We start from the raw sequence: 26,079 nt of genomic DNA, 5'->3' as shown, positions 1-26,079 counted from the left end.
CTCATTTCGCTTTCTATATATGTATTTTCATGTAATTTGAAATGCAAATATAAATAATTACATATTTTCTTTAGTAATAATATAGAGGATTTGACCTATTTCGCACTATTGGCAGTATCCCCATTTGCCGGCTCCTCTTCATCGATAGCCGCAAAGTAGGAAAACCCTATCGAACTATCGCGAGTACGCCGCACTTGCAGTGACGTGTACTCTTTTTTTTTAGCAAAATATAAGCCGCATCTCTGCACATAGTTTAGTTTAAAAGAGCCTACCGACAAGTCGCGTTGATTAAGAATTTGTTGAGATAAACCCGAAAGAGATAGACACGTAAGCGGTTTCACAAACTCAACAAAGATGAGGCAACTGGGTAAGTTTCTGGGCCATGCAAGAAGTAACCAAATTATGTTAATAATACATTTTCAATACGCCCCCGCAGCGAGCATTTTGTTGCTGGCTTTTGTCGTGGGCGGCGCTAGTGCCTTCTATTCGCCCACCGACGGCGTCGTGGAGCTGACGCCCTCGAATTTCGACCGGGAGGTGCTGAAAGACGACGCCATCTGGATCGTGGAGTTCTATGCTCCGTGGTGCGGCCATTGCCAGAGCCTGGTGCCCGAGTACAAGAAGCTGGCCAAGGCATTGAAGGGAGTCGTGAAAGTGGGCTCCGTGAATGCCGATGCGGACAGCACGCTGAGTGGCCAGTTCGGTGTACGTGGCTTTCCCACCATCAAGATCTTTGGCGCCAACAAGAAGTCGCCCACGGACTACAATGGTCAACGAACCGCCAAGGCCATCGCTGAAGCTGCTCTGGCGGAGGTGAAGAAGAAGGTGCAGGGTGTCCTGGGCGGCGGCGGTGGATCGTCTTCCGGCGGTTCCGGCAGCTCATCCGGCGATGAGGTCATCGAACTCACCGAGGACAACTTCGACAAACTGGTCCTGAACTCTGACGACATATGGCTGGTGGAGTTCTTCGCCCCCTGGTGTGGACACTGCAAGAATCTGGCACCCGAATGGGCCAAGGCCGCCAAAGAGCTGAAGGGCAAGGTCAAGTTGGGTGCCCTAGATGCCACCGCGCATCAGAGCAAGGCCGCTGAATACAATGTGCGTGGGTACCCTACCATTAAGTTCTTCCCTGCGGGCTCCAAGCGAGCCAGTGATGCCCAGGAGTATGATGGAGGACGCACTGCCTCGGACATTGTGTCCTGGGCCGGTGACAAGCATGTGGCCAATGTGCCAGCCCCCGAGCTCATCGAGATCACCAATGAATCCACGTTTGAAACTGCCTGCGAAGGCAAGCCATTGTGCGTCGTGTCCGTTCTGCCACACATTCTTGATTGCGACGCCAAGTGCCGCAACAAGTTCCTCGACACACTGCGCACGCAGGGCGAGAAGTTCAAGCAGAAGCTTTGGGGCTGGGCCTGGGCTGAAGGTGGTCAGCAGTTGGCTCTGGAAGAGTCCCTCGAAGTTGGAGGATTCGGCTATCCGGCCATGGCTGTGGTCAACTTTAAGAAGATGAAATTCTCTGTGCTGAAGGGCTCCTTCTCCAAGGACGGCATCAACGAGTTCCTGCGCGACATCTCCTACGGACGCGGCCACACGGCGCCTGTTCGCGGAGCCAAGAAGCCAGCGATCGTGTCCGTGGATCCTTGGGACGGCAAAGATGGCCAACTTCCCACCGAGGAGGACATCGATCTGAGCGACATCGATCTGGATAAGGACGAGCTGTAAGGCTGTATTGATCGGAGACCAAGACTGTGCGGCCCAAGCTCAAATTTCCACTTATTAAACTAACAAACACTTGCATTCTGAATGATATTCATTAGTCAGCCAGCGTATCTAAATATAAATAACTCTAATTATATATTAGCTTTTTTTACCATCCTCACATAGATCTAAACGAATCGAAACCAGCGAACATATAAAACTATGTACCACAAAATTAATAAACTGTGCAACAAAACGTGTAAATTATGGGTGTGAAGTGTTAATAGGGTTCGAAAAGCCCTGGAAGTTGGTAATAAAGTACACAATGTTTCGTGGCTAGCGAGTTTATAGAATGCATTCGTTCTATTTTGAATTGGAAAGAACGGTATACTTACATTTTAACTTTCGTCCATATCAAAAGTTTTTTCACTTACGTATAGTTTATTCTTCAGTTATTATATTTGAAATAAATCATCAAATGTATATATGCTCTTTAAAACTCGATAGCAAACTATGTACATCGAAGTATCCACATTTGTTAGTCAATGATTTATTCCAACGTAGTGTTATATTAATATAAATTCGTAAAAATCAAAGAATTTACAAACATAATCTTTTCAAGTCGGTTTGCTTAGTTCAGTACAACCCCAAACTCCAATAAAAAGTGTGATAATTTCACCGTTTTGACCGTTTGCGGCGGCAAAAGCATTTATTTTATGTAAAACTCACATAAAAATGTCCAAAAATATTTGTATATAAAACTTGATACTCTTATTGCTAAATAACGTCTAAAAACGTATTTTGACACAATATATAGAAGGATACTCATTCTGGTCTAAATGCAAAAACTGAAGATTGCTTAAATGTATTCGTGGCGGCAGATTGGCGCTTAAACTATGATTGGCATGGTATATTTATTAAGTACTTGGTTTCGCTTTAAGTACAACCTGTGTATAAAGGGACGGGAACCAGCATTTTGAAATGTATTCAAAAATTGGAAAACTTGAGGCATCACAAAAAGTTCGTGTGTTAAAACAATTCGGACTGTGAATGCAAATTGGGTTGCGTGAAGACGGTAAAAAAAGATCTCTGAATTCCCTGGGATTTCGAGTGAAACAACCAGGCAACGTGACTCAATTGCCACAATTTGGCTCTGTCCCACAAAAAAGAACAGAGAACAAAGCTGTGAGTAAACGGCTAAAACTACCTGCATGAGCAGCAATAAAAAGGCCAAAGATGCACGATGGACAAGGAAAAAGGGCCAGAGGACAGGACAGGCCAAACTTGTTGAGCCCGGGATTAAGAGGAACAACAGATAAAGAAAGAGTCGGGGATGCGTAGGAATCCCAATTTACAATTATGAATGATTAATTCCCTTTCCAGCGAACTCCTCAACTGGTTACTGCTATGTACTATAGAAACATCAAGGTAATGTTATGAAATTCGATAAAAATATGGGAAAATTCATGTTTAAATATCTAATATGTTAAAAAAAGGCAAAGGGTATAAGAGGTAAAATTCGAGATATTTTTGAAGACCTATGACCTAAATCTGTAGTCATACTAATGGATTTTCGTTTCTGGCTGGCATTCAAGTCTTTTTCGAGTTACTAAATAGACGTACTACTAAACCACTATCCTCCGGGTGTGCACACCTCGAATCAGGCCAACGTATGGTGATGTTTCTGGTCGGGATAGTTCTCTATGGACTGAATGGAGCGCGATGTGGCGGCGGTAATGGTTGAGGATACGTCCATAAACCGATACTTCTTTTCATCGCGACAAAGTAAGGGGTAGCAAATGATGCCGTAGTAGAAAACGAGGCAGAGAACGATAACGGTGAAGATGATGGCGATGATGCCGAATGTGGAGATTCCAGGTCGGCTGTCCAGATACTCCTTGGCCGTCTGCGGGGGCTGGGTGGTGGTGGGCGGCTCCGTGGCCTTGTAACCCCTTCGATTGTTCCGCGCTGCACTCGCACTGAAAACCAAGCAGCTGGCGCCTGCAACAACGAGATACGTTTTCGTAAAATCTGATCGCGAGGCGATTTCTTCATTTTTCTCCCTCTCTTTAGCTCACCTAAAAACAGCACACACAACAGGTACGAACTGCGAGACATTTTTAATTTATTTCGAAATCACGATTGAGCACGAACGCGCAGCGAAAACAGTTCGTTTGCCTTTTTTGCTTCTTGCTTTCTTCTCTTTTTGGCCACGAGAACGGGACGCAGACGCAGAAGCAGAACAGAGACTCGAGAATCACACAAAGCAACAAGAAAGCAAGACAAAACCTTTCGCGTTGCTGGTAGGGACGGACGGTCGTTGCTTATCGATATATGGCGATAACCTCCGCTGTCGATGTTTTAAATCGCAGCATTTGGATAACAGTTTTTCGTATTGTTTATGCCGAAATTTAACAACTGATAATATAAAGTGATAATATATAATCATTGAAATATACAAATTAAAAGAAAAAAATAATTCTTATAGCTTTGTGGGTCTATGATTCATATATAAATCAGTGTACCAATTATATATTATAAATTTACGCTATATTTCATAGATGCGTGTTAACAAAATGTTAAGAATATTACTGTACATTATAAACAAAAATATATATTTATATTAATAATTCAGGCTGCCGTCGCAACAAACGATTAAACAGAATAAACTAGACCTTCTGTAAAACTATTAATCCATTACTATTTCCCATAAAACGATTTCATACCGTGACTTAGTCACGCCGCCTAGCAACCATCGACCATCGCCAGCCAGCACAGTTATCGATAACTCGACGAAAATTTGGTTGCCGAGCGTGTGTGCGCTGCCCTGTTCGTGTACACTTTATTTTCAATTGGTGAAAATTGTTATAAAACTAGCGAGGAAATATGTGAAAATAAGAAAAAGCCCAATCTCGACACTCGAACTGTGCGTGCACAATCGAATTGGCGACCCCCTGCTTGCGAAAACCAGATAAAAAGCATAAAAATAACAAAGGCGTTAGCAAACGAACGACGGGCGAACGAAAGCAAATAGACGCTTAAACCAATCGTTCCCATACAGTTGTGTATATTTAGTCATTGCACCTGATTAACTTGACGCAAGTAAATGCAAGTATAAACTCAAATACGGCCAACGCAGAGCAAAAGTACAGTGAAAATTGGTCGATTGTCGGCGCACGAAGACGAATACGAACAAAAGGAAGAAGAAGCGAACGAAACAAACGAGAAAGAGAAACGGGACGAACGGCGATTTTGCATTCGTGTGTGTGTTTGTGTGTGCTCGAGTGCGCGCGCGTGTGTATGTGTGAGGGTGGAATATAAACAAAAAATAATTAACAATACGAATATCAAGAACGATTGCTCTACTTGGCGCAAAATAAAATGTCACATTTGCCACTGGATGCACGAGCCATTCTCCAGTATCTAAATGATTTGGGCTATAGGAACATATCAGCCGAGCAACTCCGTGAATTTCTAAAAGGTAAGCAATCCGTACTAGTGTGCGTGTGTGTGTGTGTGTGATTGTTTTTGGTTTGTTGTTTTTTATGCACAATGTTTTTTGGTTGCGGCTTTTCGGCTGAATTTCAAACGATTCGTCACCATTTCAATTTGTTTTTATTCACCCAACGAACGTGCGTACAAAGCACAGGCGAGAAAAAGAGCTGCGGCACAGCCAGAAATACGTTGCAATGGAAAAAGGGAAAAATAAAAACGAGTATTACTTGGAAATTGTGAATAACACACTATACATACCCATGGCACAGTGGTTTGCAGCAACAAAATTCATTCGGACCACAGATTTAGAAATAATCGAATAAAGGTTCGACATCGAAGGAAAACTGCTTTTGCAAGGTTCATGTACTTTGGCATAAATACATTTCAGTGGAAAGCCTAACACATGGCTCTTGTGACCCCACTGTTCTGTGTTTTTTTGGTTTTGGCTTGCTAGTCTTAGTTGTTGTTGCTGCTGCCGTGGGCCTGCTTTTCAGCGTTTGCCAGTGTGTTTCGGCCTCCACCACATTGTAAGCTTCATCCGCAACTTCACATGAATTTTATCCACAAACATACATATGTACACGTACAGCAGCGGGTAAAACGTTAGGGAATTGTTAATATATCTTAATTTAAAATATCAATAAGAAATGATATCTTTAAATATATATAGATTTTAGTAACGAATGCACAAAAAATCACTATTTCGGTTATATTAAATTGAATATGCTATAACTTCCACCGCAACTGTATACATGAATTGTGTGTGTGTTGTTTTTTCCCCTCTCCTCTCTTTTTCTGCGTTTTTCGCGTTATTTTTCGCTTTACGCTTTATGTGCTCCTACTTTTTCATATTTGTTTCCCCTTTGTTGTTGTTGCTACTGCTAACGCTTGAGGGTTGCCACTAGGTTTTCTTTCGTTTTTCTTTGCGCCAACGTTTCGTGTTGTAATGGCAAATATAAAGCGAGGACAAAAAAAGTGCCAGCACAGCGTGCTGATGTGCTCGTTTTTCGGGTTATATGTATATATTGACGCGCGTCAGTACATATTGGATAGCCATATCAATTATTTGCAAGTACTTACTGGTGGGTGAGTACAGAGCACAGAGTTGCCGGACTAATTATTATGTTGAGTTTAATATCGGTCATCGGCCATTATGCCTTTGGCAGCTCATTCGCATTGTTTTTTGGGAGACGTAAAAAACCAAAACAAATATAAATGTAATGCGATAAACCATATATTGCGCAAATGAGCATGAAAGAAAACGATAAGATATATATTTATGAATATTTGTTTGGAGTGATTTTATAAAGTGAAATGATAATATTAAAATTGTAGAAGATACAATTTTTGTAATATATGTAGCTTATATACAAACACAAGCTTGGAATGACTGATTAAAAATAAATGTCAGCACCAACAGATAGTTTTCCCTTAAATAAATTTTCTTGCCCATGTGTTTCTTCGTGCCTGTTTTGTATTTTCGCCAAAGGGAAATTATAAATATAACTGGTTTTTAATCAAATGCAGCAACAGAGTAAAATGTATGTTACAGCTATGTATGTCACCACCAATTTTTCCGCGTGCTGGCAACGCCTCGCTAAGTGTAGCCCGACCTGGCAGCTCGATGCCGCAGCACAGCTGCTGCTTCTTCTTCTTCCACCCGCTTGGGTTGTGTTTCTGTGATCCCATTTAGTTTGGAATTAAAATAAATTAACTCACACTTAACACTCGATGGCCTTTTAGGCAATACATACCAAAATGCATCCAAGTGCAGTTATTGATCTGATTTGTGTGTATCCGAATGCAAAATTGCATAACACACATCGGGAAACATACAAGGAGCAAGAAGAAGAAGAACCACCGGGAGTAGGATTTCCCCCACAGTGATTTATTAGTTTATTAAATTTCTCGTGGCAAATAAGTTTAAAACGCGGTTGGTGTTGGATTTCAAGCTACGGTCGAATTTTGAATAAATAAAGCAAACCTTTTAAATCTATGGTTATAACAACAGCTTAAAACTGGTATAGCTTCATCGCAACTCATATTGGAGGGAAAATTAATTGATGCGGTTCTTGTTTTGATTAGAATGTTTTTAACTATTTCTACAACACAGTAAAAAGTTTATTTTCTTATTTGATCAATTCAAAAAATTTTTTTAATTGCCTGCTTAAAAATTTATTCTTGGGTGCAATGCAAAATCTTAAGTTTCAATAAATTAAACTATACATAAAGCTTACACTTATTTTTTTTCTTTATGTATTTCCCACAAAATTCCTAAATTATTGCCTTTAATTTGTTAAAATTCGACTGCAGGTTATCCCTTCAAGATACATTTAATTAATGGCGTTTTCTACAATTTCTTTTCTCTTTAATTCTGGGTCCGTTGGCTGCAGCTAATTTGCGCCAGAAGGTATGCAACCGCAGTCGGACAAACAAAGCGCCAGCAGACTCGCAACAACAACTAGCCACTCAACAGCAGCAGCTTCCGCAACAGCAGCAACTCCTCCTAAAGTAAAGGTCATAAAAAGCAAACGTCCTCTGTGTCACTTTAAGTTCTACCTGGACATTTGCGATCATCAGTTAGCTAAACGCATTGAGTCCGACATCAAGGCTTTGGGTGGACATCTCGAGTTCTTTCTCAGTGACGATATTACACACTTTATCACTGATAAGCCAGAGATCATCAGCGGAACCCCCGGAACACCAGGTACACCCAGCACACCCACCAATCACTACCAACAAGATGATGGTTCGGCAAGAAAACCGAATCAGCGGCAATCAAGAGCGGATGCAATACTAAGTCGTGTGCGCAGGAGCACGGTTGGGGTGGCAAACAGTGGCTATAGCACACCCACGACATCCCTAAAACGGAGCTATACCATCTGGCAGACGGATTACGCCCAGCGCTTTATAAAGCGCATTCAGACCGAGCTTAAGCAATACCTTGAGGGCAAGAAGGAAGGTGGAGGAGCATCAGCCTCAGCTAGCCCCCATCACATACAACTGAAAAAGCAGTATGTGAAGATCGAATCCGTCAAGCGTAATTATAGACCTTACTACCATCTTATCAAGCAGCCAGACGACTGGCCAAAGATAGATTTAAGCAGCGAAGACGGCGCCTTTCGACTTCTAACAAAGTCGAAGACCAAGGATAAGGAGCAGAGCATGACCCGCAAGTCTTTGGGTTCACGCACATCACAGAAAGACAAACCAGCAGCTGGCGAAGAAAAGCCACTCCAGCATCCTTCCCTGCAGGAACTTAAAAAACAGTCTGCAATCCCGAATAGTCCGCGTTCTAATTGTCGCGAACCAATAGATTCGAGTGAAAAACAAGGAGGAGTTTGTGAGATCTGTAAATTGGAGTACGATATCCTGAATATTCATTTGCAAAGCAAAGATCACGAGCTCTTTGCAAAGAATTCGGATAATTTCCTGACTCTAGACACTCTAATTCGAAGTTCAGCGGATGTGAATAGGTTCCTGGAGGAGGAGCCCGCCGAGAGTGAACTTGACATGGATGTCGATGAATCGTTGAGTAATGAGGAGTTGCAGAGTCCCCGTCAGAGGCCATCGCCAGCGTTGCGCGAGAAGTCCAAGAGGATAACCAAGGGAAAGCATTCGTCGGAAAAGTTTCAAGGAGTAGCAATTACATCACCTCAAACGCCTTTCCCTGGTGGCAAGAAGGTCCAAGGAAATCTGCCTGGTAGTCTTTCTGAGCTTCAGCGTCAGGAACATCCAACAACAGCTGCAGCAACGCCCACAACGAATTCCGGACGACGGAAAACACTGAACTCCAGTCTGTCACCTCCTAAGAGAGCCATGTTGCCGCCTTCTTCTATTTATAAGGTTGTAGAAACCAGGGAGGAATGTGCTACGCCTCCCAGAGGTCGGGGAAGACCTCCCAACCAAGTGGATTCGCCCTCACTGATTGTAAAGTTCCAAAAGATCCGACAAACAGAGTTACAACGACTTAATGGAGAGGCAGAGAACTTTATGTTTCCCAGGACAGCGGTACCTACCACAAGGAGCAGCAGTGAGTTGCCCACGGATATCGATCGACAAACCACCTCGGATGTAAGAGGCAGATACAGTATATCCTCCGCCAGTCTCGACACAAGCACCAGCGAAGCAGAAACTAAGGAATCTTCAGGATTACCTACTTCTAGCATACGCAAGCGAGCTCAAGCAGTGGGAAGGCGAAGAAAAGTAGGAGGAGCAGCGGCGCAGGAGGTTTTCCAACGCCAATTATCAACAGGGAGCAGTAGCAGCAATAGCAACCAGCAGCGCTTTCCAAGCGCCCCCATCCAGCCAGAAGAAGGGCCTCAACCGCAGCCACAGCCGCAGCTAAAGATTAAGATAAAGCAGGAGCAATTGGTGGCCACCAGGAAGAGCAGTCGCACAGCCACGGCTATTGTGACAGCAGCCACCGCCAGCAGTCATCAGCAGCAGCAGCTAAGGCAGACAACTTGCCGGAAAATGGCCAATAAACTGGAGGATAGGATGGGGGAATTAGAAAAGCCCAAATTAAAAATAAAGAAGGAAGCTATTGAAGTGAAGGAGTTGGAAGATCTGGAAGACATATTGGATAAAGAATTAGATGAGGAGTTGGACAGTAGTTGCAGTAGTGGCAGCGATGAAGACTACATTGCTGATACCCAACGTAGAATCACGGCAGCTCCTCGTAAATCAACGGATACCCGAGAACAAAGAGCAGCTAGGCGGCTTTCCAGATTAACCATAAACCGTAGTGCCGGAGAGCTGGAGTTAACCGAGGTCAAAACCTCTCCTTCAAAAAGTCGCGCAAAGAGCCAGAAACCGTCAAGTCCCACGAAAAATAAAGTCAAACAGCCGAAGGCAGTGCCACCAGCGATAGATTTATTCTTTGATTGCAGTAAAAGCGAAAGACTTCAGGAAATGCAGTATACCTTTGAATCGTTGCCAAGTGGAGAGCTTTGGAATAGAGTTTTTATGCGACAGGATGCGGGTGAAGAGAACTATTACACATATTACGGTAGCACTAACTACAGGAAACTGCCCTATGAAATGGGTCCCATACCCATGGCCAAAACATTGCCAGCACACAGTTGTGCTTTATGCCGCGAGGCAAGCGAGGTAAAGCAGGATAAGGAAGAGCAGATCAAGCAGGAAGATCAGAAGACCACACCCAAGAAGGAAGTTAAGAAGGAGGAGGAAGTACAGTCCTCTTCCTCCTCGGCGACCTACAAGAACAAAAAGCTCCACCTTCTCCACCGTTATCAGCAGGAACAGGAGCAACTGCAGCAGCTGGAGGGGAATTCCCTGACTACTGCCACAGCAAAATGTGATAGCAAGGCGAGCACCCCAGAATTGCTGGAAAGGGAGTTTGCATCGGGTTCTTTGGGGGATAGAGTGCAGCTGATAGAACGAGTTAGGAGCACATCCAGTTCAAGCTGCAGCAACAGTCAACGAAGCGGGATAACCTGCAGGAACAAGCAGCTGGCACGGATTGCCGAATTACCACCAAGAAAATCCCCTAGAGAACATGCTTCTACTTTGGCTTTGGTCAGTTGCATTATTCGGCAGCGTCAGGACTCACAAAGTAAAACGAACTCAGAAGCAGAAGAGCCACCTCCTCCTGTAGTTGCACCAAAGCTAAAAACTCCTATAAAACAGGAGCCAGTAGTACCGTCATCTCCCCGAACTACTCGTTCTCAAGCTGCCACTCCTGTTGAGGAACTGCGATTTGCCACCGAGATTAGCGAGACGGTAAAAAGAATGAGGCGGGGACAAAACAAATATGATCATTCCCCTCCAGCGCCAGTTCCTACGCCCGCAACTTCTTCGCCCGTTAGAAGTCGCCGCCTGACACCTGCGGCTCGAAATGCGGGTCAGATGTATTCGCGCCGCTTGGAATTCTCAACCAGTCAAAGGCAATCCTCAGCAAGTGCGCTCTTGGGCAAGCGCAACAGAAAAGTGAATCCTCCAGTAGCAGGCACAGTGCGGCCGACTACTACCCAACATCTTTCCGGAACGAGTGCGTTTCGCGGAGTGCGCAAATTGCCCAGCAAGAAGGGCTTGCTCGAATACGAAATGGAACCGTGTGCCCTTAAAGCTTTGGATCAAGCCCGTCAGTATTGCAATCCTGGTTTCGTTGCCTGGCAGTTAGACAAATATCTGGAGCTAGCTGGCAAAGAGTACGATATGGAGGAAGACGAGATGTCAGCGGAGGTGGAGACTGAAGAAAGAGAACAAAGGCTTGTTAACACCCCACAAACTCCACCACCTACTGATTGCTTTACGAGCGAGTTTGACCTGTGTGATCTAATTCTGGGAAGTGCAGGGAGTGCAGACGAAGATGAAGATGTTTCCAGAGGAAACCCACCTGGTTCCGGTCGACGAATGAATAACCTCAATCTATATGCCAGCTATTATAGGAAAAAGAAGAGCTTGAAGTCCAATCGTACGGGTTGGCCTAAAGCTCAGAGAAGACGAAATGCAGGCGGACTGGGCGGCAGTCGATCGGTGCAAGATGAGCGAATTAATTTCCAGAAAATGGGTCTGGCTGAGCTTCACCCTATAAAGCAAGAGCCTATGGAAACAGAAGAGGAGCAAACCACAACCACAACAACAACTTTGACTTCTGGGACGAGAGGAAATCTGCTTAGCAAAGACGATGAAGATGATGAAGGAGGCGGAAATTCGCCGTCTGGTGGATCACCTGCCGATGATAAACAGAATTCCCGGGAAGATGCCGTGATGACTCCGCCAGCGACCGATGTTGATGAGCAGGCTGAACCGCAGGCGGATGAAATGGAAAGTTTGCCCGACGAAGACGAAACCATGGCGGATTCTGTGGATCAGCAGCAGGATGTTGAGGCGGAAATCGAAGCAACCGATGCGGATGTCGAGGAAGAAGAAGAGGAGGAGGACGAAGATGTTTTCGAAGATGCCTACGAAGAGCAGGAGATCGGCATGCAGAAAACGGAGTCTCCTGAGAAAAGAGCACGAATACCTTCCATATCTGTAACCACGCCTCCCGAAGCCTCTGCACAAACCAAAAAACTTTTGCTTACCCTGCATAATGGTCAGCGACTTCAGGCCACCTCCACACCGAGTACCGGACAAGTTCAACAGCAACAGAGAAGAACTCCCCAGCTAAACGGAAGTCTAGGCAGCTGCATTTCGCCAAGTGAGAAACTGGGTGACAATTCCGACATATTCACGGTATCCTCTGATGGCTTGGATACCGATTTGGATTTAAGCAACACCCAGGCAGGCGATTCACACGAGCATTGCCCACACCAGACGACGCCCAAGCGGAAGTTTGACATCTCCAAGTATGCGCCACCGAATAATGGAAAGGCGGCGAGCAGTTGTGCCGCCGAAGCAGCGACGGCTGCCGTGAAGTCATTGGCCATCTCGCAGTTCCTGAAGAAGGAGGTGCGTGTCACCTGCAGGCGGCTAAGGGCGCCATTCCGACGCTTTCGATACCGTCGTTGAGCACCCTGTGTCATCTAATCATCACCCAGATCAAGCAACGCATCATTCAGCACCAATCACGTTTAGCTCTTAGTGTGTACAGCGACGATGAGTAATAAGTTTCAGTTTTTAGGTATTTTTAGGCCACAAATCCCTCCAAAACCACAAAAACACAGCGATTTCGATTCAGTCATCTTTCCAGTTTTAATTCCTGATTACATTTGGCGAAGTGAGAATTAAATGAATGATGGTCTAATGTACCCATTTAATATACTCGTTTGAGAAAAAGCACCACTGCCAAAATTGTGAAAAGCGAATAGCATTAATGTTTTCTGAAAACTAAATGTCAAATCAAGTCCGTCAAATTTAATCGATCGTGAGCAGTTTTCATCCCGTTTATCAGCTAAGTGTAGCATAATTGAAACTCACAAATCACACACGGAAATACGTACATAAGCCTTAGTTTAATCTTAGTTTAGCTCAAATTCCCTGCCCCCAAATAATTCTTATCAACCAATTCGGACTATTCCAAAATCTCTCATTTTCAACCTAGCTTCTAAGTAGTCAAGTTTCCATTCATCGTTTTTGTTTTTAACTGTGGAAATCACCTATTAAACTGTTTTCATTTTCTTAGCTATGTACTATTATCAAAGTCAACGCTCAAGCTAAATAAAAAAAGAAGAAAAACGTAACTATGTAACAGAAGAAAAATAACTTTAAACAAAAAAAACCAAAAGCAATTGTAAAAATATTAAAACAAAGAGTAAATTAAATTAAATATTCAATTAAACATACAAAAAAATGTTGTAATTACTTGAATGCACATCGCATGGGTCGATGGATTAGTGTTATTCTCTCTCTTCTGGTTTCATTTCCTTAGGTTTAATAGTCGGTGTCAAGTTGTTATAACCTTTCAGATTCGGTTAGTCGAAGTAAATCATACTTAAATGCACGTCATTCTCAAGTTATGTCTTTCCATCCTAATTTACCGCGCCCATCTCACTACCCTATCTTATACCCAGTATCCTCATTTCCCTGCTAATGGCCACTTCTTTGATCCGATCCCATCCCAATATAGACTTGCGCAAGCTCATCAAGCATGAGGAACGCCTGGCGGAGAACGCAAAGGAAAGCGATTTCAGCGGCCTGCATAAACGCGGCACCGTCAGCTCGCGTGCCAAACTGAGTGTGGAAAAGGATAAGGAGAATGCGGCTCCATCGTGTCCGTGTCCATCTGCCAAGGAGAAGGAGTGCAAGACTGACCAGGACGATCCTAGGGAGCGGTCCGTTGGTGGGGCCAGCTTTGCGGACTTAGCTCGCCTTTTCAAAGAAAAACTCTTGATGGATGCTTCCGTGCCTCCCATGGCGGCTCAGGATTCCGTTCTCGATAAGTCTCAGGTGAACGGAAGGCGTCGCAGCCGCAGCAAGAACCGCCGGGCAAAGGAACCTCCCATGTCTAGCAGCGAATCGGAAGCTAATGAAGACCGTCTTAGGATGCAACGCCGACGCCGGAGCAAGTCGCATCCTCGTAGCGCCTCCAATCGGAGATCTGCTGCGGGTAAGTAATCTTATACACCATTTTTATAAGGCTTTAATGGTTATGCCCATTTTTTTCTTATTTAGTTCGCCAACGTGGAAAATCCAAGAACTGCGATCCGGTGGCATTATTTCATTACTACCAGAAGGAATGGGCTCATTTTCGAAGTCAGATCCCCGGCGAGAATTCCCGCACCGGAGTACGCAACAAGCCAATGGGCCTGAAGAAGTGAAGATCATTTCCAATGCGACTATTATTTTTAAAATTCCATACTTCATTTTATTCCGCTGAACTGCAGTGATTACTCACACTTATTTATACTTGTATTCATTCTTAACTCATTATTCTTAGCACAGCTTTAAAAAAAACTGTAGAAGAAGAATAAAAAAATCTTGATGTGTTTAACTAAAGGTTTGAATTTTAATTTGTTGCTAAATGTATGTGTAATTAGTGAACCTTCTTTTGTAATCAAATATTTTTAGCTTCACGTGAAGTGTTCACATTTTTAGACCAGCTGTCAAAATTTTCTTTTAAAATATTAGTTTTTCACGTGCTATTGGCAAGTGAACATTGTCGTTGATAAGAGGAAGAGTAGAAATGTTGGACAGACTCCGAAGATCCCAGATAAGACTGGACTCCGCCGCACCCATTGTAAACCGAACCACCACGATGCGAAGAACACGTCGATTGAGCTTTAATATTGAAGCTAATGGCTTTGTGGCGCCAAGGACTCGAAGAAGACGAAGAAGGGATCCATACTTTATAACTTATCCTCCTATGTTTGACCCCTTGCAGATGGGACACCAATGGGGATTCGATTTCCGCAGCAACGAATTGCCCTATGTTTATGGACATTTATTTGAGCCCCCTAACCGCTTAGATGCCGGTGAAAAATATGAATGTGATACTGTAAGCTTTCTTACGCCTGAAGAAACGTGCGATACAACTAATCCGCGGGTTATTCATGAGCTTGGGGATGTTTTATCGGGATTAGACAGCTTATTGCTAGACAAAAAGGTCAAAGTACTGGAAGAACATCAAGAAAAGTCGAATACCACCGAGAATAATGAAGATCAAACATCTAGTTCTCAAGCAAGCCATCTTTCAGATCGAACCGATGTTATGTGTGAAACAATTGACCGGATAAACAACTACATAGGAACTTATTTGAAGAAGGAGGTGCAGGTTTGCCTAAATCAAATAAATCACTTGCGGGGAAAACTAGCAACGGTCCAGGTGTTGCAGCTGCCTGTGCAGCCGCTGATTGTTCAGTCGTTTCCACCGTATCCTTCTTTCGATAGCTATCCCCTACAGGAAAATGTTCTCCAAAATAAATCTCATCTCGAACGTTTGCCTTGGTTGAAGGAGCGAAAACGTAAACGACTGTCAAAGTCCACTACCTACGTGCACATGCAGAATCAAGGAAGTAGTACCGAGGATCTGCCAAAGATCTTGGAGGCATCAAGAAGAAATAAACTCACAGAAATCCTAAATACATCCAAAAAGGATGCCGGTACCACCATGTGGTGTCCGAGGGAATGCTGTGGAGAACATTGTTGTGCGCGGGAGCAGGAAGTCTATTACTCAGGGCAAGAAAATACAGATTTTGCAAATTCCCTGAACTCAGATGAAGGTTTTCCTTCTCCATGTATCAAGGCCCCACCACCAAGTATTATATCAGACGAAGAAGTGTACGATCACGAGGAGTATTACCATCCTAAGGGAGAATCCACTTACCTACCTGGTTCCCCTCGAACATCAAGTTATAGATCTAGCTGCGATTATCGCCAAGAAGGCGGAAACCTTACCTATTCCTATATGGAGGAAGAGGAGCAGGTGGATGATGATGACTGGTATCGAAGTGCTAGCAATAAGCTAGCTGAGTTGGAAGAGGAGCAGGACTACTATAAGGAATCGGAAAAGAAAATGCTAAAGCACCTTGACCCCAACAGTGAAAATAGTTGTGTAAATATCATAGCCACTAGCGATATGGCGGTCAGCACTACGGAACTCAATGCGGAAACTCACCGGACACCGATTGTGAGGATCTGCAAAACGTCCTCCTTAAAACAGCAAAATAATCTTAGAGATGGAAACCAGAAGGGATCTTCTCCAGGAATCCATAAAGTTATGTTTGAAAATGTCCAATGCAACAAAGCAGTGCAGGTCCAACCAAACTGCATATCGACGGGAACGGATCCAATAAGGAAAGTATCTATTTCCACAATATCCAAGGTCAAGGAGAATTCAAAGCACCTAATAAAGCCCAAAGACAGGATCTATCAATCTATAAACATAAAAAGGCGCCACCAAGAGGAATAAATAATATAGGAACATAAGGACCTTAAAGCAATCTTTTACAGTCCTATCAAATTTAACAAATTTTAAATATTGTATACTTTTGGACTCTCTTTCAAACAGATCTTTAAAGGGGCTTGGGCTAGGATGTTGATGGTGATAAAATCCGGATGCTATTATGTTCTGTGAACATCAGACTCAAAAGCCGGAGAAGAACGCCTGTCGCTGCAAGAACTGTGTCCTACGGCACTCCGATATACTTCCCTGGCCGGAGCCCATTGGATTCATGGCTGATCGCAAAAATGAGAAGGACAACACCAATCGCATGAACACATTTCAATCAGCAGACAGTGTGGTTACCATTGCAGAAACTAATGAAAGGCAGACCGATCATTACAAAAATCACAACCATAATTTCAATGAGACGGCTTATACCCCAACTCGAAGTGGTGTCAGCTCTCCAACTTACGAAGGGGGTCCTTCTCCCACTCAGCGCGGTGGAACTTCTCCAGATCCGAATGAAGGCAATACTCCACCTCGTAAAGGACATTCACCATCGCGGATGACAACACAGCCTCCAGCTCAACCCACCATCCTGCTGATCGTAGTCAAGTGAGTAATAAATGCTTGTCCTTTAAAGGCCATAAGGAAGAATATTTTGTAGCAAGAACGATCCACCGCCGTACGGCCAAGGACATAGTGCGGAATATCAAGGCCACCGATATTCAGATTTAGGACCAAGGGGATATCCAGGTCCGGGACCGAGGGGATATCCAGGTCCAGGACCCAGGGGATATCCAGGTCCAGGACCCAGGGGATATCCAGGTCCAGGACCCAGGGGATACCCAGGTCCTGGACCCAGGGGATATTCAGGCCCGGGATCTAGAGGATATTCCGGTCCGGGATCTAGAGGACTTCCAGATTCGGGCGGTGGACCACAAAGGTAACATTATAAATGATTTGGGCATACAGAACTAAAAAATGTACCCGTTAATGTGACTATATAAGAACGCTATACTTTTAAAATTGTTTAATATCAATTATGTTTTGTTGTTTAATCAGCAATTATTACCCACCGCCCGGACCTATAAGTGGAACTGGACCCAGAGGAAGACCAAGTACTCAGAATGCCCATGAGCATGCTTACTAGTAAGTTTTGATTATTTTTTCAAATACCTGCATAGTACAGAAAATATTATTGTTTTTATACTGCAAAACTTTTTTCCCACAGTGACAGGCGCCGATATAGGTATTTATAAGCCTGAATATCTGATTGGGTTGTAGATTTAATTTTTGTTTCCACAGCGAAGCCCATCAGCCAGGTTGGAATAGGTAAAGTATAATTCTTAAATTCTTCAAAAGTAAAACCATAAAAATTTATTCTTCTATAGATACCGGGATGACTGGAGGGGGCAGCCAAGAAGGTAAAATATTTGCTATACTATTTACATTTGATATTTATTGCATTTCTATTTCAGACACTCCGATGGTGCCTATGTCGAGGAGCATAATTTCACTCGCCAGCCCGAAACCCGAATAAATTGCCAGTGCCCGGAGTCTTCGGCTCCCTCCGAAACACAAGCATCTCGTCCAGAAACTGATAGTCACACACGCCCCAAAAGAAGGAGCCTGAAGCGCCTGGTGGGCAGCGGAGTCGGATTTACTTGTAGTTGCCAGGGTCAAAACCCGATGGCAAGTAATCTGGGACATCTCAAAAACGAAATAGAAAATCAAGAGCTGGGAAAAAATGGAGGCATGGGAACACCACCCAATACGATCGACTATCTATCGGAAAGGGAAAGCCCGCCGGATATCCGGGAAGTAATTGTGACCGATGCCAAAAACAAGACGTACAAATGCATACAGGTACGATGTGTGACATTCGCGGTAGGCCGCACTAAAAACATCTTTATCTCCTACACAGGTGCCAATTTGTATCTCTACTGGGAAGCCGGATACATGTCGCTGTTGCAAATGTGCCTTAGCTCCCGATACGGGAAACGATGAATCCTTCGACGAGGACGCGGAGTGCACCTGCAATCAACAGGGTAAATGCACTTGTGTGGCCGGGAATGGGTTACCCGAAGAGTTTGGCTGCGAGTGCGATCTGACCAACTTGGAGCAAACTCTACGTAAGCTCATACCCAACGCCGAGTGCTTGTGCTACTTGAAGAAGAAGCGCCGCAGAAAGCGAAAGAAGTGGTCCCCCAAAGTCTACTACGACCGCTTCGCCAGTCCTCCGTTTGTCCTGAATCCCAAGCCGAGATGTCTGGAGTACGGACGCAGTCCATACTGCAACCCGTGCTTTAACTCCTGCAGCTGCGCACCAGTCGCAAAGAGCTGTTACACCTGTGACTACAACTGTGGAGGATGTTGTCGCTTTTGAAATACCGCCTATGAAGTTAAATGCCAGCCCTAGCATGTACATATCCTCAACACTTACTGAGCTTACGCCAGAAAGCTTCATATAAGTTGTTTTCTGTCGTCATCTGACACTTGTTGGGGATCTCAAAGGAAGCTAATAAAATAGTAATAATTCGGAATTATAATTAAAGAGCCCTTTATCGGAGAAATGTTTCCTTGTGTGTACCCCTTTACAAATTTTTTTTCCAATGCGGGTGCTTTTTCCTACCTGTCAGATAAATCCAACAATGTAACTGAACCTCTAAGCTGCCATTGTTAAATAGCGCTCCTTGGAAATGACTGGCCTTGCCAAAAGGCGTCGTACTGCTCAGCAAATCCTCCTGCGACGAGCCCTAGCCAAAAGTGTTAGCGGAGGGCAGGTTTTAGGTGAATCAGTGCTGGACCATGGTGGTGCTGTGGTATCTCCCCCTTTGAGAAGAGATTCCACATTGGTCAGCGGATTCCAGGATATATCCTCGTCGAGAGCACCAATGAAACTGCACAGGATTGTGGCATCCAGTCCGCTTAGCGTTCTTCGAGAGAGGAAGACGATAGGAAATCTGTCAGGATGTGACCTCCAATCAAGGGACTCAAGGCCAATTGGTATATCTTTAAATGAAGAGTACATACCACATATAAAGGTCCTACCTACTCTTCTCTTTTCAGAGGACAACCGAACTTTAAGTGGTCACAGCTTGAAAGCCAGAGAACTTTCCAGGGGCAGCACTCGGTCGCGACATAGTACCAGCAATTACCCATCCACCTGGCACCTTAATATCAGCAAAGCCAAAGACCAACTGAAGAGAAATTCCAAAGGATCTCTGGAGGAAATTATCAATTGTTCGATTCTCAATCGCACCCCCTATGATCATCAACTTAATACACCCCTCAAGTCAGATAATTCCTGTCAGTGCACAATTAAAAAGAGGACTAGAAAACGGGTAAAGAAAAACAAAGCCGTTTCTGTGGCCGAAACCCAGACAATCAGCGAAAATGAAACATGGAATTACTCTGGGGAAAGGAATTCTCCAGCTTCGGTTGGATTTCAGATATTGAAGAAGAGGGTCAACAGTGGCGAGGATTTTACACCAAATCGAATGGTTTCCAAAACACCATCAAGAAGTAGTGGCAACTCAGGGGTTTCATTTGGGTGTAAACAACACTTTTCAGGACCAACTCACAAGAACTACGGCAGCTATAGTCACTCGGAAACGGACATTGAAATGGGGTCTGAGTACGAACCAAAGATACCGTGCCGATGTGATTATCTAAACAAAATAGAGAAGGTAAGCAAACCCCCTACAAATTCTTGGACCATGTGGGGCCTTAAAATGCCCAGCAATACGGAAGTCCAGGAATATATGACCAGGGTAACTCAAGAATACGTACCAGTGTGCCAAAACAAAGATATGGATCCAGATAGGGGGATTCAAGGAAGGACTTCCGATTCCCAATTTGAAAAAAGGAAGGAAAAGATCGACCAATCAATACGTTTGAAGGCAAAGGAAAGGATATTGAAATGTCAGGGCCGGAATAACTCCGAAGTCTCTTACGATTCTTTTATTGAGCCACCAAAGGAATTTTACGGAAGAAATAAATTACCCACACAAACCAGCCTTTCGCTTGAAAAATTTGGTCATCGTAATAATAATGTGGAAAGTGGAGAAAGGTTGGGTAAATGTGGAACTGAAAATGTATATCAAGACGACGTTAAAACGTATGGAAGAAATGCTCCGCATTTGTATAAAACTACAACCAATGAATATCCGTACTATGATCACAAAGAATACTTGGCGAATGATTCGGATACTTCAAGAAAAAGGCACGAGACACGTGCCAATTACAATCAAATGCATATAAGGTCCTGTAGACCAGGTATTATAAGCATTAACGTGATTAAATAAGTGCTAGCCTAACTCGTTTATTGTTTTTTTTCAGTTGAAGCCCCAGGACGATCTAAACGAGCTTCTCGAAGTTTTGATACTGAAGATTCATTCCGTGGATCCTTTGAAAAGGGAAGTGGAAGATATGCTGACACGCACAGTCCTAAATGCACTGTGGGTGTCACTCAGACATCTGGTCTGTTTTTGCCCAGGCAACAAGTTCGAGGATTTGATCCAGAGCAATCAAGATCAGAAAGATCCAAAACAGGAAAACGAAACCTTGAGTCCAGTAAGGCACAGCAACCAACGCCAACTGGGTTAAGTTTAGTAACATCAAATTCGCTTATAATAAAATCACACGAAGATCAAATGCAATCAAATTCTGTAGAGCTTAAAAAGCGAGAAAGGCAACGAAATCAGGATTGTTTTGAACCAGCAAAACCGGATAAGTCCCAACAACCTCGTCTCGCTAAAAGAGAGGCTGTTAAACCACGTAATCAAGTTCAGTGTAAACCACAAAAAGCAGAAGCTAAAACTTTAAAACTTTTGCAATCCAATTCTCTTATAATTCAATCTCAGGAAGACCAACGCCATCTAGTACAATCCATCTCACTAGAAATTGCATTGCCCAAAGTGACTGCTCCGAAAAATAAGAAGCCAATTTGCACGAGAAAACGAAAAAGTAGTAGAGGTTGCAGTTGTTGCAGTACATGTAGTTCACGAAAAAGATCTGTGAAGAAACCTTCACCATGCGAAAAAACAAAAAGCAATGTATGGGAAAAATGCCAATCCAAAAGCTCAGTTGCAAAGAATCAAGATGGAAAACGCAAGTCAATGAGTAAAGAACAAATCCCAAAACGAGGTCTGCCCCAAGGCGACGCTTGGGACGTGAGGGAACTTTTAAATATTCTCCAAAAAACTGTGGCAGGTCTCGAAAAGCAAATAAATTCTAGGAAAGGATTTGGAATGTGTGAAAATTCTAAGACTACAGATGAAGGCCGTACTCAACCCTATACTTACCAGCGGAAAAATGTCCATATAAAAAGAGAAGCATTTCGTCAGCCAATTAATCCTTTCCAAAATCAATACTCCTTCAAGACTTATAGTAAACGAGCTTCCAACTGTGGAAACCCATCGAACATTTATCAATCTAATTCAAATACATATTTTACAGGCTCCTGTCCTTTAAAAAGCAACGCAATTAATGGAGGGGCACCTCAGGCCTCCTTTACTAATGGTTCCGCCCCTTATGAACCATTTAAAAATAATATAGCATCTAGACATACAGATTATGATTACCCAATGGAAATATGCGAACGAAAAAGTCAACCATATCGAACCCAGAAACCCTTCAACGAACCTAGCACGCTTGCAACCGGCAGTCAAGGAAAAACCAGTTACCCAATGGCGGATTATAAGAATCAAAGCATAAATGAGAGTTTCGATAGATCATGTATGAATTCCCAGTGCAGTAGAAATATTACCCAGATACAGAATTATCAACAGAATGTTTCGACAGGCCACCCAAAAACGGATTCACATTATAGCCAGAATTCAAAAACAACCTCAAATGCAGAAAGACAAGCTCCCAAGGAAATATTCAAGGGTCACCAATATTGTCCTGGTCCAGAACATGGACAGAGAAATAGGGGATTAACCTTTCAGGACCACAATAATATATGTCCAGAATCTTATGCAGCTAATGAAGGAAGTGGTGTTCAAGATCCTGTACAAATATGTAATAATTCAACTTGCCCATATGCTTTAGAATACTTTAAATCGTGGAACAGTCAGATTCACCCCAACTCGAACAGAGTTGTTCAAACGGAAATCGCACCAAAATACAATCCTGAATGTCCTGATACGCAAACGGGAAGAGAAGATGGGATTGCGCATAATTCAGAAATATGCAAACAACCCGAGCATAGCCCATATGAAAACAATCGAGGAGTTGTAACTTTTCAAGTCAGCGATCAATCCTGTGGCGGTGAACATACTCTTAATAGAATCATAGACCTTGAAGATCCTAGACAAGCATGCGATAATCCCTCTTGTCCAGAAGCCGGTCGATTGCCCAGTTCGTGGGAAAATCCAGTTTGCCCGAAAGACAATAGTGCTATATATTATTCAAAGGAAAATAACCAACCAGAGGGCAACCCAGATTGTGGCTTTAACGAAACTTTTCCAAAGGCTGGCCCCGATTACAATTACGAAGACTTTTGCGGAAATCCATATTGTTCGGCAAAGAATGAACCAGGCGAAGGTTGTCAGAAATCCAAAGATCCTTCGTTGGACTACGCAAATGAACCTGAAAGATATTTGAACAGAAACTCCCAAAAGCATCAGACCGATAAAGCTGTGAATCAACAAGTTTGTTCTAATCATCCTAGGAGCCAAAGGACTAGACATTATTTCCAAACTGCGGGGTGCTCACCGAATTGCCCTTCCAATCAAGGTGAAATAAGACACGGAGGTCCACGCTTTACGGTAGTGAATAGACACAGAAGAGATAAAATGGTACAAGGACATGGAACCAGAAACGACGACGATTATGTTTTATTCGCAAAAGAAAAAAGTCCCGAAATACAACGAACGAATTGGGAACAGGAAAATTTCGAGAATTATTCACAGATGTTCCCGTCCAGAAGAACCCAACTAGAGCAATACCCACAGCACGAAGTTGAAGAAAATTCCTGCATTGAAGATTGTCCTTATCAAAAGTATTCTCCCAATCAAAATATTAAAAAGAACAAATTGGCTAGAACGTGCGCCAATTCGAGCTGTCCTGATAATTTAAAACGTAAAGCATGTTCGAATAAAGATATCCACCCTCCACAAAATAGAATAATATCCCGGACTGGCAATGTTGAAAAAAGCACAAAAGAGCCTAATTATAAGAATTCAGAGTACACTGATAAAAAAAATATAAAAAAAGATATAAATACATATCGAACAAACGCCAAAGTATGCAGTTTGGAAAATAAGTGCGGAAAGGAGTTTTGTAAAAGTACAAGAGAAATGAATAGGACACGGAATGAAAGTGGATATAGGGATAGTAAGTCGCGTAATATCAGTTCTGCAGGACGATCATCTCAAACGAAAAAAAAAACTGAGGCGGGAAAACCTGCATTTCCAGAATACGAATTTGAGGAACATTCAGGGTTATATGATGAGAATTGTTATAATCCTCAAAATCACACTGCTTATAATTTTCAAGTCTGTAAGAATCCGAAATGCCCAGAAAAATTTGGAGAGCCCCGTCTCCTCAAGTATGGAGAGATGGAATATATGAAAGAGGTGTCCGGTAATGCACATTGTCCTAATTATCATGGTACTTATAGAATTCCAAAAGAATGTGAAGCTACGATCAATAACTCACGAAAAGTGACTTCTGAAAGGGAAACAGCATATATTGAACGAAAAGCAACCGGGCAAACAAATTTTCAAAGGAAAGATGACGATATGGAGGAAAAGACAAAAAATGGCAGACAGTTAAACACTAAAAGCTGTAATCACCGGATAAAAACTAATGGAATTGAAGTATGTAATAATCAAAAATTTCCAGACAGACTAAAAGAAACAGATGGTAACTGCCATTGTCCAAGGAAAAAGGGTATTTATTGGACAAATGAAAAGATGTTAGTGTCACGGGAAAAGGATCAGTGTGATGTAAGCTACGATTCGGAGTCATGTTCTGAAGATTGTCCCTACCGTCATCGAGTTCTCTTCACCGATCTTCGTAAATGCGAAATGAATTCCAAGAATAGAGGTCGTCAAAGTAGTGGAAAATCAGATGTTTACTATAATGATCAGATTGAAACTAGAACCTGCAACCCATGCAAGATTTATGTCCCTCTTAAAATGGATCGACAGGTACTCCATCGACACCGCAATTTACCTAAGGCTAAAGCAAAACAAATGCACGAATCAAAAGCAAATCCGGTAGTAAGAACTGTCTGCATTACTCCTGAAGTACCTGCACCAGTTTTTGCCCAGAACAGACATAACCCCCTAGTCACAGATCCCAGTTTAAACAGCTACGATAGGCATATTTTGAAAAATTTCGAAATATTCAAAGAGGAAGAGAACAAGAAATCTCGAAACTGTGCCGAAGAGTACCCATTCCTGGGTATAATTGAAGACAAATCCCTTATATTGAAATCTTCCTCTGCTTGCATATGCGAAATAGAATCCCAAAATCACGACACTTTAAAGAATTGCAAAAGTGACGAATTAATCGAAAACAAAGATACGAAAGGAAAATCATCGAAATTTTCCATATTTAGTTGTTGCTTGAAACCACCGAAAAATTATAATGAATCAAGGACTCAGCAGGACACAGAAATTGGAAATGAAAAAGCTCTATCCAAACCGAAAGGATTTAGATCTAAGAACCCTTACGAAAATCCGAAACCTAAAGAAAAAACTCCTTCAAAATCTAGTTCCACTAATAAAAAGGACAGAACTCCATCAGAAGAGCAGAGTGCTTCAAAATCAAGGGGACTTGCATGTTTTCAACGAAAAGAAAAACCGCAGGAGAGGTTCAACCAAAGAGCAAGAAAATCCCCTTCACCAACAAAATCAGGCGGGTTTCTCTGTTTCAAAACAAACAACAAACGGCCGCAGGATGAAAACTTGGAAGAGAACTCGCCAAGGGATAATAATGAAAAACCAGCCAAAGCTAGAAATGAAACAAATATTACAAAAGAAAGCAGTAAAAAGTCCTCGAGGCGTAGCGGATTTTTCACTTGGTGTAGAAAACCCCAAATGCCAAAGGTTCATGACAGAAAAATAGAGGAAGACTGTACTTGTAGTCACCATCCACCTTCCCATGATGAAGACGGTCCCATTCCGAAATATGAAGATCCCTTCCGCTGTCCATGCGCCCCCGACGAAATTGACGACGGCGAGGTTAGAGTCCTATATGACTCCAGTTTCCGGTTCCAGAAAGAAAATTGCAGCTTGACAGAAGTCCCGAACTACACATATTGCCATAACGATCCTCAAAATCCGGGACAGTACGCGGCGGAGATCAAGGAGCAGGAGGTCAGTTACTGTCCATGTGCCAGTGCCAATGGGTTCTACAAAATTGTGCGGTAGATATGATTGAGAGTTTCTTCGAAAACATGTAGATTTTCGAGAAAATTCCCAATCATAATTACTCAAAGTGGGCAACTTGAGACTAGTACCAAATTTATAATATTATTTGAATAAAAAGTTGAATGAAAAAATACATGTTTTAATCTCTATTAAGTTGTAGCAAACAATAAGACAGATCTTAAAATCAGCTTGACCCACATGTGT

The 26,079-nt window shown here is 43.0% G+C and overlaps 7 protein-coding genes across 11 annotated transcripts; 6 read left to right on the top strand and 1 right to left on the bottom strand.

Annotated features, from left to right (window-relative positions):
• The first annotated feature begins 188 nt into the window (after positions 1-188).
• LOC120445484 (protein disulfide-isomerase A6 homolog) lies at positions 189-1,965 on the top strand. The gene is made up of 2 exons (XM_039625931.1): positions 189-367; positions 437-1,965. The coding sequence occupies exons 1-2, from the start codon at positions 355-357 to the stop codon at positions 1,723-1,725; spliced, it is 1,302 nt and encodes a 433-aa protein (XP_039481865.1). The 5' UTR covers positions 189-354; the 3' UTR covers positions 1,726-1,965.
• A 409-nt stretch (positions 1,966-2,374) lies between these two features.
• On the bottom strand, positions 2,375-4,004 carry LOC120445485. Its single transcript, XM_039625932.2, has 2 exons — positions 3,780-4,004; positions 2,375-3,702 (listed from the first exon to the last, which is right to left on the bottom strand). The coding sequence occupies exons 1-2, from the start codon at positions 3,817-3,819 to the stop codon at positions 3,362-3,364; spliced, it is 381 nt and encodes a 126-aa protein (XP_039481866.1). The 5' UTR covers positions 3,820-4,004; the 3' UTR covers positions 2,375-3,361.
• Positions 4,005-4,481: 477 nt separating this feature from the next.
• Positions 4,482-13,977, top strand: LOC120444355 (protein chiffon). Of its 2 annotated transcripts, none has more exons than XM_039623939.2 (3): positions 4,482-5,182; positions 7,590-12,615; positions 13,733-13,977. In XM_039623939.2, the coding sequence occupies exons 2-3, from the start codon at positions 7,609-7,611 to the stop codon at positions 13,838-13,840; spliced, it is 5,115 nt and encodes a 1,704-aa protein (XP_039479873.1). In that variant the 5' UTR covers positions 4,482-5,182; positions 7,590-7,608; the 3' UTR covers positions 13,841-13,977. The 2 variants fall into 2 exon arrangements, with proteins under 2 accessions (XP_039479873.1, XP_039479874.1); XM_039623940.2 differs by lacking the exon at positions 4,482-5,182 and adding an exon at positions 6,849-7,129.
• An 18-nt stretch (positions 13,978-13,995) lies between these two features.
• On the top strand, positions 13,996-14,423 carry LOC120444792. The gene is made up of 2 exons (XM_039624740.1): positions 13,996-14,212; positions 14,278-14,423. The coding sequence occupies exons 1-2, from the start codon at positions 13,996-13,998 to the stop codon at positions 14,421-14,423; spliced, it is 363 nt and encodes a 120-aa protein (XP_039480674.1).
• A 250-nt stretch (positions 14,424-14,673) lies between these two features.
• Positions 14,674-16,533, top strand: LOC120445132. The gene has a single exon (XM_039625283.2). The coding sequence runs from the start codon at positions 14,789-14,791 to the stop codon at positions 16,511-16,513; it is 1,725 nt and encodes a 574-aa protein (XP_039481217.1). The 5' UTR covers positions 14,674-14,788; the 3' UTR covers positions 16,514-16,533.
• LOC120445131 (uncharacterized protein CG42266) lies at positions 16,266-19,062 on the top strand. Of its 3 annotated transcripts, XM_039625281.2 has the most exons (9): positions 16,266-16,398; positions 16,613-17,101; positions 17,154-17,432; positions 17,552-17,638; positions 17,721-17,738; positions 17,795-17,821; positions 17,881-17,913; positions 17,968-18,355; positions 18,414-19,062. In XM_039625281.2, exons 2-9 carry the CDS (start codon positions 16,668-16,670, stop codon positions 18,873-18,875), a joined length of 1,728 nt encoding a protein of 575 aa, XP_039481215.2. In that variant the 5' UTR covers positions 16,266-16,398; positions 16,613-16,667; the 3' UTR covers positions 18,876-19,062. The 3 variants fall into 3 exon arrangements, with proteins under 3 accessions (XP_039481215.2, XP_043861753.1, XP_039481216.1); XM_044005818.1 differs by lacking the exon at positions 16,266-16,398 and having other exon boundaries at positions 16,545-17,101; XM_039625282.2 differs by lacking the exons at positions 16,266-16,398; positions 17,154-17,432 and having other exon boundaries at positions 16,650-17,101.
• A 37-nt stretch (positions 19,063-19,099) lies between these two features.
• Positions 19,100-26,008, top strand: LOC120445130. 2 transcript variants are annotated; one of them, XM_044005817.1, is made up of 3 exons: positions 19,100-19,495; positions 19,559-20,767; positions 20,831-26,008. In XM_044005817.1, the coding sequence occupies exons 1-3, from the start codon at positions 19,189-19,191 to the stop codon at positions 25,873-25,875; spliced, it is 6,561 nt and encodes a 2,186-aa protein (XP_043861752.1). In that variant the 5' UTR covers positions 19,100-19,188; the 3' UTR covers positions 25,876-26,008. The 2 variants fall into 2 exon arrangements, with proteins under 2 accessions (XP_043861752.1, XP_039481214.2); XM_039625280.2 differs by having other exon boundaries at positions 19,173-20,767.
• Positions 26,009-26,079: the final 71 nt, after the last annotated feature.

The sequence above is a fragment of the Drosophila santomea genome, chromosome 2R (assembly GCF_016746245.2).
Source record: "Drosophila santomea strain STO CAGO 1482 chromosome 2R, Prin_Dsan_1.1, whole genome shotgun sequence".
NCBI classification, from domain to species: domain Eukaryota; kingdom Metazoa; phylum Arthropoda; class Insecta; order Diptera; family Drosophilidae; genus Drosophila; species Drosophila santomea.
The sequence above is the reverse complement of the archived record's forward strand: the minus strand, read 5'-3'. Positions and strand labels throughout refer to the sequence as shown.

What these genes read in the sequence shown, in the direction of transcription:
- LOC120445485 (XM_039625932.2), bottom strand. Translation starts at nt 3,819, where the DNA reads ATGTCTCGCAGTTCGTACCTGTTGTGTGTGCTGTTTTTAG. An exon ending in GTTGTGTGTGCTGTTTTTAG is followed by an intron (nt 3,703 to 3,779) that starts GTGAGCTAAAGA and finishes TCGTTGTTGCAG; the next exon opens with GCGCCAGCTGCTTGGTTTTC.
- LOC120444355 (XM_039623939.2), top strand. Translation starts at nt 7,609, where the DNA reads ATGCAACCGCAGTCGGACAAACAAAGCGCCAGCAGACTCGCAACAACA. An exon ending in CGCAGTTCCTGAAGAAGGAG is followed by an intron (nt 12,616 to 13,732) that starts GTGCGTGTCACC and finishes ATCCCAATATAG; the next exon opens with ACTTGCGCAAGCTCATCAAG.
- LOC120444792 (XM_039624740.1), top strand. Translation starts at nt 13,996, where the DNA reads ATGGATGCTTCCGTGCCTCCCATGGCGGCTCAGGATTCCGTTCTCGAT. An exon ending in CAATCGGAGATCTGCTGCGG is followed by an intron (nt 14,213 to 14,277) that starts GTAAGTAATCTT and finishes TTTCTTATTTAG; the next exon opens with TTCGCCAACGTGGAAAATCC.
- LOC120445132 (XM_039625283.2), top strand. Translation starts at nt 14,789, where the DNA reads ATGTTGGACAGACTCCGAAGATCCCAGATAAGACTGGACTCCGCCGCA.
- LOC120445131 (XM_039625281.2), top strand. Translation starts at nt 16,668, where the DNA reads ATGTTCTGTGAACATCAGACTCAAAAGCCGGAGAAGAACGCCTGTCGC. An exon ending in CATCAGCCAGGTTGGAATAG is followed by an intron (nt 17,822 to 17,880) that starts GTAAAGTATAAT and finishes ATTCTTCTATAG; the next exon opens with ATACCGGGATGACTGGAGGG. An exon ending in AGACGTACAAATGCATACAG is followed by an intron (nt 18,356 to 18,413) that starts GTACGATGTGTG and finishes TCTCCTACACAG; the next exon opens with GTGCCAATTTGTATCTCTAC.
- LOC120445130 (XM_039625280.2), top strand. Translation starts at nt 19,189, where the DNA reads ATGACTGGCCTTGCCAAAAGGCGTCGTACTGCTCAGCAAATCCTCCTG. An exon ending in TATAAGGTCCTGTAGACCAG is followed by an intron (nt 20,768 to 20,830) that starts GTATTATAAGCA and finishes GTTTTTTTTCAG; the next exon opens with TTGAAGCCCCAGGACGATCT.